Source organism: Oryzias melastigma, linkage group LG4 (genome assembly GCF_002922805.2).
Source record: "Oryzias melastigma strain HK-1 linkage group LG4, ASM292280v2, whole genome shotgun sequence".
Classification (NCBI taxonomy): Eukaryota; Metazoa; Chordata; class Actinopteri; order Beloniformes; family Adrianichthyidae; genus Oryzias; species Oryzias melastigma.
This window is the reverse complement of record NC_050515.1, coordinates 29,393,992-29,404,427: the sequence shown is the minus strand read 5'-3', so window position 1 is coordinate 29,404,427 and position 10,436 is coordinate 29,393,992. Positions and strand designations below refer to the sequence as shown.

General features: G+C 44.5%; 1 protein-coding gene across 1 annotated transcript in view; it reads right to left on the bottom strand.

Moving 5' to 3' along the window:
* Positions 1-10,436, bottom strand: part of LOC112136763 (espin-like protein) — a gene marked incomplete in the record, with an annotated part of 19,574 nt that overhangs the window by 5,657 nt on the left and 3,481 nt on the right. The window contains 7 exon segments of the mRNA XM_036211697.1: positions 499-663; positions 745-917; positions 998-1,121; positions 1,204-1,338; positions 8,570-8,701; positions 8,785-8,967; positions 9,047-9,233. Coding sequence (XP_036067590.1) covers positions 499-663; positions 745-917; positions 998-1,121; positions 1,204-1,338; positions 8,570-8,701; positions 8,785-8,967; positions 9,047-9,233 — 1,099 coding nt within the window.

Here is a 10,436-nt window from a genome sequence, read left to right as displayed (position 1 = left end):
ATCCATCCATCCACGTAAGCATCCGTCTATCCATCCATCCATCCATCCATCCGTTCATCCATCCGTCCATCCATCCATCCACGTAAGCATCCGTCTATCCATCCATCCATCCATCCGTCCATCAATCCGTCCATCCATCCATCCATCCATCCATCCATCCATCCATCTATCCATGTAAGTATCCATCCATCTATCTCATCCAGCCTCTGTTCTCCTTCAGAATCTGCTGTTATTGTCGTGTTAACGGTTCAAAAGTTGCAGTGAATTGAAGAACATTAACACTGGGGCTCTGGTGTTAAAGGGTTAAGTCAGCTGACTTACTTGTTTTCAATCCAAACACATTAAACAACAGAAGAAACAAAATCTTGAATGTGATCTCTTGATATCATATCTGATAAGGGTTGTAAAAAAATCATAATTTTAAAGAAGTTTCTCTGAACAGATCAGCATGATTCAGGAACAATAGGAGCTCAGAGTTCTCCTGCACTAAAACTGTACCTTCCTCCTCTGATCTTCCTCGTCCAGCAGCCTGGCCTGCAGCTGCCTCACCATGACCTGCCTCTTCCACTCAGCAATGGGAAGGCCCCTCTCATCGTGCGTGGGCACCAGATAGTCGATGTCTGACAGGTTGGCCTCCTCCGTGGGTAGAACCACCATCTTGTTCTGCAGACACGCCCATGTTATCTGCTTTGCTGTCTAAGCAGCTGCAGCACAAACAAAGCATAGCTGGAGTTGCAGACGTACAGCTTGTCCCGTGAAGACTCCTGACATCCCAGAGTCTTTCAGAGACTTAATGGACTTCATGTCACCGAGCAGCTTCTTTTCAGCCAGGACGTTTGTGTTTGGGAACTGGGCCTCGTCAGCACATGCGCTCTGTCTGCCCCTGGTGGCCTTGTACTGATGAAGACCTTTGATAACTGCAACAGCAGTCACCAGTCACAATCCATCAAGAGTTACAGATCAGTTGACAGAGAACTCAGATAGAAGCAGGTCCCACCAGATGCTGCTGCTTGGACTTCCTCGATTCTTTGGACTGTTCGCCTCCCGAGCTGAGCAGGGGGGGATGAAGATGGAGAAAGCTGGGGGTACTTTGCCTGTGGAGACTCCTCACACTCAGGTTTCTGATTTGGACACAAAGATTAATCAGTTATTAGAGTTAGAAGCAAAAAAGAAAAATATTTTTAAAACCTAAACTTTGTTAACCTTCAAACTGTCCATGAGCGTGTCCCTGCTGGCCTTACTCAGGCTGCAGTAGTAGTCTTCCTCTCTGTGTGGCACAGCAGGCCTCGCCTCCACTTCCTCTGGAGCGGCTCTCTCGATGTGTCTCTCTGAGCAGGTCTGCAGATCAAGATGAAGATTCAGCCTCTTTCTGCATCGCTCAGTAAGTACATAGATCCTCTGCTATCCTTTTCAGATTTTAGATGAAAGTTCACATATAAACACAATGTTTGGAAAGCAGGAATGTTTTGAAACAGAAACTGGGTAATTTCTGCACCTAAACCTGTCCTATGGCAGAACATTTCAAAACACTATTGCAAACATATCAAGCACAGATCCCTCTAAGGGTCCTGCATGATGATACATTTTGTAAGTGTTGTAGGGAAAAGCATCTTTAAATCACCTGTTCATGTGATGATGCAGTTTTTAGACAAAGGCTAAAACCCACGTCATTTTCTAGGACATAGTTTCTGCAGAGTGGCAGGAGATCATTAGAAATTCTCCTCTGGGTTGAGTGTGTGTGTGTGTGTGTGGGGGGGGGGGGTAAGTATCCCAGCATTCCTTTACTTACACCGTCTCCTGCTAGCTTACAGCCCCTCAAAACCCCACGCTAACTTTACCGTAACGTCCAGTAATATCATTTCTCTCCAGCTGTACACTTCTGATCCAGATTCCAGCTCAGACGAGGAAAACAAAGACGTTCATGGACCTGTTTGTCTGTAAGTGGATGATCAGAATGGAGCGGAGCAGGGAGACTTCGGCCCGCCCAGTGTATTTGCTGTGTCATTAAACATTTTTCATCTGCTCCTCATTCAACACAATTTGAATAAAGAAATACTAAGAAATGTAGTTTTAATCCTAGATTATTTTATATAAGTCCTCCAACATGAGAAAAAGGTTACAAGAACATTTTAAAAACACCATTTCATCAAAGTGGGTCTTTAAACACCAACTAAAAAAAATGATCTGAAGCATCACACTAGCTTCACATTGAACGCAGAAGCTCCACGGAGCACAGTATGTGCGGCAACTGTTCTCTCCCACAATTCACACCAGACACATATTTTTCCGCAACGGTCAACAGGCGCTTCTGCTAGAGCTTTTCTTTGTTTTTGCCATTATGGGTAAATAATAACCGAAAAATATGACCCCATGTTTCTGCTAAGAAGAAAAAAGTAGACCTACACTTCTTTATTTATCTGTTGTTGAGACACACAAATAGAAGTGTGTGTTTGTCTGCTTTGTGTGTGTGTGTTGGGATTGTATGTTGATTTTCATCTCTACTGTCTGTTTAGATACAAAAACATGATCACATTTGTGAATCGTGGTGTTTTATTGTGAAAAATGGGTTATATTTTAAAAATAAACCAGATTTTCTCATGTATCTTGATGTAAATTCCTGCCAGAATTGACGCCGACTGCTCACGGCTCGTGCTCTAAATAGACCAGACAATGAAATGATCCGCGAGCCTGCTGTGGAGGACCGCGGCGCTCCGCGGCCTTTGATCTGCGACACTTCACGGGGCTTCCAGTGTGAACCAGCCGTCACACTTATCCAAGACCAAAGACAAGATTCACACACAAACTACATTTAACATCAATTTGACTAATGTATCCCAATGCTTATAACAAGAAAATCCCCCACTAATCTTTGGAGAGTAGTTTGGGAGTTTGCTGTGATGTCCTGCTACATTTCTGCTGTCCTTACTGCTGCTCCAGTAATTGTTTCTCTGGTCAGGCATCTCCTCCATCTTTGTTCCCTGTTACCATCTTTGAAAAGGTGTATTGGTTGTCTCCACTAATGACAGTCATTTGTTCTCATTAATACTTCCAGGTCATCCACCCTGTTCTGCAGTTCTTCTCTTCCCATCCTTTTCTTGGATTACCATCTTTGGTTGTCATACTTCCTCATTTAAGGCCACTTTGGTTTTTTCTCTGGACACAAAGTGACTTCACTTCTTCCATGTCTTTTGCAACTTCTTTGTCCTTTCTTGTTTCATTTGGTCAAGTTTACATTGTTGAAGTTCTGTATAATCTACCTTTGATGGATGCAGAGCTCCATCTCAGCCCTGTTCAGGTAAGGTTAGATCAGGTGAAGCAACATTTTAAACATAGTTACAGAAGTTAATACAAACAAGTAAATGATCCTTCTGATCTGCACTCTTTCTAAATGAACTTTTAAGACTTAGAAATTTACAAAATGAGGAAAAAAGTAAAATGATAGCAAAAGCCTTACATTCAAACATTCAAATCCAACAAGACAAAGAGATAAAACTGATCAATCATAAAATATTAACTGAGCATACACTATGTGTTTAAAATCCCCCATGACAATTTTTTATTTAAAAAATATTCCCAATAGTGTTTAAATTTTGATTATGAAGTTGTTAACCAAAATCCCACAACCTAAATGTCTTAAAAAGCCATTTTTCATGTTGATCTGAAGCCTCTGTTTCCAGAATCTCCTCTGAGGGGGCGTGGCCTTTAGTAGCTCCGCCCCTGATCCACCCTGTCTGATAGCTCTGTGTCTCTCTAGCCTAAATCTTCACGCTGCCACATAAAAACATCCATCAATCTGGGTAATGTCCAGCCGTATGGTTCTGATCCGGATGTCAGCTGGACGAGGAAGTGAAGATCTTCATGGACAGAACTTCCTCCAAAATCCTGATTCTTTCTCCTTCCAGTTCACCAAAGACTCTTTTAGCTAATTCTCCAATGTTTATTGACTGTGATCAATACATTCAATCATTGGTTTCTCAGAGTTCTTGATAAAATAATCAAAGCTAACATCAAAATGCTCTTTCATTGATTTACAATCCTTTCCAACTGCGGTCAAATGAGCCGCCGTTCACATTTCCGTGGTCACATCAAGAAGCTCCGTGGAGTCTGGTGGAGATTTTCCAGCGTTCTCAGTCCTGCTACCGTAAGTATTGGATGAAACTCACACCAAAAATCCAGTGATGCTGATTTGACCACAGAAATGTGAACGGCGGCTCATTTGACTGCAGTCAATGTGAAGATACCATCTTCTCTTCTCCAGAACCTGAACTAGACACTAGGAACAGATGAGGGTTTAGTGCATGTGCAGCAGAGCTGTTGATGGAAAGAAGATCATTCATTCAAACAGAGTCTGTCCAAGACAGTTTGATTGATTTAAAAGGAGAAATACTCGGAAATGATAAACTAAATGATTTCTGATTACATTTGTTCTCTTTCAGAAGAAAAATGACGTACAGACATGATAAAAACTTAAAAAAAAAATTTTCATCAGAGGTGGACTTTAAAGCAGTATTGATAATGGAAGAATGTTGAAGAAGGGCTTGAATTGTGAAAAAAGCAACTCAGATTGACTTTGCTTCCTGTTTTGTTTAGACTTCAAACTGTTTGTTTATTGGCAAAAAAACACACCAAAATGCCACAAGTCAAGCTTTACTGCATTCAGAACATTCTAAGGCCTGAAGATGTCCTCTGTGGCTCAACAAAGCACGTGACAGTGAACACGCCTGAATGGCAGCAGCTCCAGGACGCAGGATACATGGAAACATTTAGGCTCCTTCTAATGAAGGAGCGTCCTAATGTACTCCATATCAAATTCAGCTCTCCAAGGACATTATTAGGAACTAAAAACATCAAAGCCAGACTTAATATGCTGCTGCATGCAGTTGTGCTTTATGTCCATGAGGTGGTCCGCGGCATTTCCTCTCACACAGCACTTTGATGTGGAGCAACATGAACTATGCTGTAACACTGCTCAGGAGGAGCGAGAAACTTCCCAGAAGTTGTGCAATCCACAAACAGATAAACAAGAGGAGAGCTGGGAAAAGGATCCGGATCCTCGGTGCTGACCCCTCTCGGAACAGTTCAGTGTCCTGAAAGCTGCAGCATGCTTCACTCGACTCTCTGGCAGGAGAGCATTTGGTTTTCATCAGCACCACCATCACAGTTGCCTCGCAGTTACTGATATTCTAACCCTGGCTTTGGCGTGGAGCCACTGGTTCTGCGCTGAGGAGCTCAAACACCCCGATCGCTGCAGATTAACAGTCAGGAGCTCAGACACAGCTCTTCACTGCTGTCCCACAGACAGGGGCAGCAGCCTCTGGTCCCTCGGGCCTCAGAGGGTTCAAGTATTGAGGTTTTGATCCTTCCCTCTGGAGTCAGTCACAACCTCCCTCCACTAGAAATCCTGCTGGTGGCAACAAAGTGCAGCGTATGCAGCGGAGAAGGCAGTGGAGTAAAGCGAGTCCACTCTCGTGACACTCGGGTTTCCTCACAACCCCAATTTTACCGACGCCTTTTCAGATGTGACACTCGGAAAACGACAATTCTACAAGAGTGACACAATAGAGACCAAGCATGTGTCTTAGTCATTCCTGACCGTAAGAGGCGAGAACTGGACAGAAAGACGGTAAAACTTTGCCAAAACTTTGGCCAGCTATAGTTTCTAAACAGAACTTTTTAAGTCTTCCAAGAAAATGTCGACATCAACAGATTTAGAGAAAAGGCACCACACACAGAAAGAGCTGGAACAATGAGCAGATCTAACGGGATCCGATAACACTCAGAGGAATCCACCTGGATCCGACTCACCTTCAACTCCCACCGTGACACGACTTCGCTGACTCTCCACAGGTGTATCCAGGTAAGACCGTGAGCCTCTGCCTGATCTACCTGTGCTTTAACTCCACCTACAGCTTCTCCACCACTGACCGTGAGGCTGCTGGGCGATAAACTATAAACTCAGAATGGAGAAGCTGTCAATAATTAATTGAAAGGATTGGATGGCCGGTAATGTCACTAATGCACGGACAAACTTCATGGTCGTGTCGCAGCATGAAGGGAAGTATCAAAGGGAGACTGGAAAACAGACACGTTATCCACGACTGCTTTGTTCCAACTCCAGACACATTTGTGACTGATGATCTCAGCTCCCTGAAAGGATAATAGCATCAGCTGCTGACTGGTGAATCAAATAGAACGGAAACATTTAACGTGTAAAACGACACCAATCTTTAAAGTTCATGTTAATTACCTAAACGTGTGCAGGAGCTGTTAGACCTCTGACCTACTCTTGATGTACACCAAGTGACCAGAATAAAAACTGTTTTAAATACATGGAGGCCAGTGGCGGTTCTGGCACAGATATGACCCCCCCATTAGGACCCAGAAACACACAATTCAAATACTACCTATAAAAAGCTCTACTAGAAGCTTGTGGGTGTAGTGATAGACACAGACCTACATTTGATAAACACATTAAGGCAGTCACTAAATCAGCCTATTATCATCTCAAAAATATCTCAAGGATTAAAGATCTGATGTCTAAGCAGGACCTGGAGAAACTAGTGCATGCTTTCATCTTTAGTCGACTTGATTACTGTGACAGTGTTTTTACAGGACTACCAAAAAAATCCATCAGGAAACTGCAGCTTATTCAGAACTCTGCTGCTCGGGTTCTCACAAGGACCAAGAAAGTAGACCACATCAGTCCAGTTCTGAGGTCTTTACACTGGTTACCTGTCTGTCAGAGGATAGACTTTAAAGTTCTGTTACTGGTTTATAAAGCTTTGAATGGTTTAGCACCAAAATACATGACTGACCTCCTGACCCAGTATGTACCAGCCAGACCTCTCCGGTCATCAGGATCCGGTCTTTCATCAGTTCCTAGAGTCAAATCTAAACATGGAGAAGCTGCATTCAGCTTCTATGCACCACAGATCTGGAACAGACTTCCAGAAGACCTTAGATCTGCTGAAACACTCAGTGTATTTAAATCCAGGTTAAAGACTCACCTGTTCTCAGCTGCATTTGATTAATATGTATTCAAAAGTTTACGTCTGCACTGTTTATCTATGCTTGTTTTAAATTCAAATCTTTTTAATATTATTTTAATGATTTGAATGATGATGAATGACATTTTTACTATTTCTTTTGATTCTTTTAATGTTTCATGTAAAGCACTTTGAACTTTCTCTGTACATGAAATGTGCTATACACATAAACTTGCCTTCCCCTCTGACTGTGCGATGAAGCTGATGTTTGTCTGACTGCAGCCTCGGCTGAGACATGAGCTGAGGGCTGACAGAGTTGGACCTGCATGACCTCTCAGAGTGACCCCTCAGGCAGAGGCCGCTGCTCTCTGCAGCCCAACTCCATGCAGGCTCCTGCTTGGAGAGGAGATTATCTGACCGACCGACACTTCCCAGGCAACCGAACCTGCCGCCTGTCCTGCAGCGCACAAACATGACCCACCCGCATGAATGTAATTAAGAGAAGTCTGTTGCATAGATATGAGAAAGATTCAGTTCTGCTTTGACTGTAAAGGTGATGAGTAACACAATCCAATGGTGCATTTACCACAAAAGCTGCAGATATTTCAGAGGTGACAGGCGTTACACTTGCAGTCACTGGAAGAACAAACATGACACACGCACAATCGAACATGTTTGGAGCCATGACATCCTGCTCTCCCGGTCCTCAGAGGGGTAGGGTTGCTGGTTCCAGGCATCACAATAGTGAAAATGCTGAAACCCAAGCTTGTGGATCCCATAACAGGCTCAGCGCCTCAGCCCTCCACCTGAGCCGCAGGAGGGGGTAACTGATAGGCCTTCAGCCGGCGGCGGCCCGGGCCAGGTCTGACGCTGCAGCGGCCCCGCCACTAATTAGCTCCATTGTTGGGTGGATCATTTCTGAAGGTGCGGCGCCACGCCTCACTGCTCCACCATCGTCAGCTCTCCGTGTATGAGCGCTGCTCTTCCCTGTTGACTTATTCATGCCTGCTTTGGGCCCACAGCTGTGGTTACTCTGAGCACATCCATGTTCAGCCCACATCCAGGGGGGAGTGGATCCGGAGTGACGCTGACACTTCACAGAAACTACCATCAATCCCAAAAGATGAAGCTCTGCTGCTGATTGTCATCCTAATAGGATTTTGTTTAGAACAAAAACACACTTCACATCTCATCCATGGTTAAGGTGTTAAAGCTAAAATATTCATCACTTTAAGGAGCTCTGTGTTTCCTACACAAAGAAGCTAATCTCAGAGAGTCCTCTGTGGAAAACTGAGAGGGAAGCAGCTCCTCCACGACTCACGCCATCGCCAGGAGTGATGCCTTATTAACCACAGGAGCCTTCATCCTCTGTTTCACTCGGACCTTAGAGAGCAGTGCAATCAGGCTGAGTGGAGGAAAGCAGCTCAGCAAAGCCACAGGCTTGACCTGAACACAATACAAGTCCAGAAAATCCTCCACGCAGCTTCCAGATGTTTGTTGTTGACGCTCCTCGTCTGCGCTTTGAGTTTTCCACCAAACAGCAGCAGAAGAAAAGAGCACACCAGCTCAGGAAGAGGGCTCACGTTTTCCTCAAAGGCACGGAGATATCTGGCACATTCGGAGTGTCCGTTGTACTCTGCCAGGTCTGCTGCGGTGAAGCCATCGATGTCTTTGTCTGCAGGGTTTGCTCCGTTGACCAGCAGGACTTTACAGCACTGAGATCAGAAAGATGAGATGTAAGCAGAAAGGTCACCGGAACCATCTGCTGTGAAATGCTTTGTAAAGATTAAAAGTCAACCTCCAGCTCCCCATTCTCTGCAGCATCATGAAGGGGGGTGCCTCCCCAGTAATCCTCCATGACCTTCGAACCCATGCACAGCAGCTTGTCCAAAATCCAACAATGCCCCCTGCTGGCAGCAAAGTGCAGTGCAGTTGCTCCTTGTCCGTCCTGGCAAGACAAGCCGACATCGGTGCAGGTCGCCTGTCCGGAGAGCAGAGGAAGCGAGCATGAGGGCAGCCGTTTGTTCAGAGCATGCATAGATCTGTGCCCCAGCACTGACCAGCCACTCCACCACAGCCTGGTGACCCATGTGAGCAGCGGCGTGCAGGCAGGTCATCCCGTCGTGGGCTCTCAGGTGGACATCAGCACCAAAGGCTTTCACAAGAAACTCCACGACATGAAGATGGCCTTCCTGACAGGCCAGGTACAGAGGGGTGGCGCCGATCCCGGTCTGATGGTCCACGCACCTGTGTCCGGACAGCAGCAGCATCACGTTTTAGACTGACAGCGTCCTCAGCCACTGAACTGCACAGAAAAACTAAAACCAGTTCAAAGTTCCTCATGCTACTTTAAAAAAGGCTGAAGACAACTTTAAATGATGCAGAGCCTTTGGTCGAGAGTGATTCACTGATACACATACCTGTCCACAGCACCATGTGGAGTTTGCTGGCTAACCTGGGGTTTGAACCTGTGACCAAATCATCAGTAGAAAACTCCACAACCTAAGGAGCTCCTGGTTTACCTGTTCTACCTGACAACAGGTGTGTCTGCTGGCAGGAGTCCAGCAGTGTGCACAGCCGTTCTCCTGACGTCTCCGGGACATTTCAATCACGATTGAAGGAAATGAAGACTAGTAAGACGGTTCAGTTCAGCAGGTTCTTGAGTTCATGAGCGTCTGTGAGCCTGTCCTTACGTCATGTGAAGAAGAGCAGGGAAACACTGAAGACAAACAGGGTTTTCTCTCAGAGGAAGGCAGTCGCCCTGAAGGAGGCTTAGAGGGAAACACGCCCACATGTAAAATGACAGAGGAAAAATATGAAATATGTTTGAGATCAAAAACTGTAAGGAGTTCAATAAATAATCAGGAAAGAGATCGGAAAACACATGAAATCATATCTAAGGTTAAAATCTTTCTGATAGTTCTCATTGCTTGATAAATATTTTTACCTTTCTCAACTTTTACATCACCTTTATTCATTAATGTCAGGTTTTTATGATTTGGTGACTATTTTATCAATGAAACCAAAATGTGAGAATACATAGATGAATATGAGATCAGACTGTTTTTGTCTGTGTTGTTTTTTAAGGAAAGGTTCCAACCCCATCTTCTGAACTTTACTTTTAGCCAATTTGTTATTTTTATTATTCACTTTATGTAAGACTTTACCCTGAATTATCAATGACTCATTTTCATATTTCTTTTTTTAATGTTTAATTGTTTCATTGCTTTTATCAAGATTTGTACTTTTTAGGATCATTTTATTGCCAGCAGGATCCTCTGCCTCTGGGTCAGCTGCTGCTCAGCTGCAGCTCTGCATAGCGACCTGCATCAATGCCTTACTGTGGTGAAGCAGCCCCCCCTCCATGATGCTGGACCTGTCTGGCTCTGCACCTGCCCCCAGAGGAGGTACTATTAGGACAACTATTATTGTTTATACCTACCAGCCTTT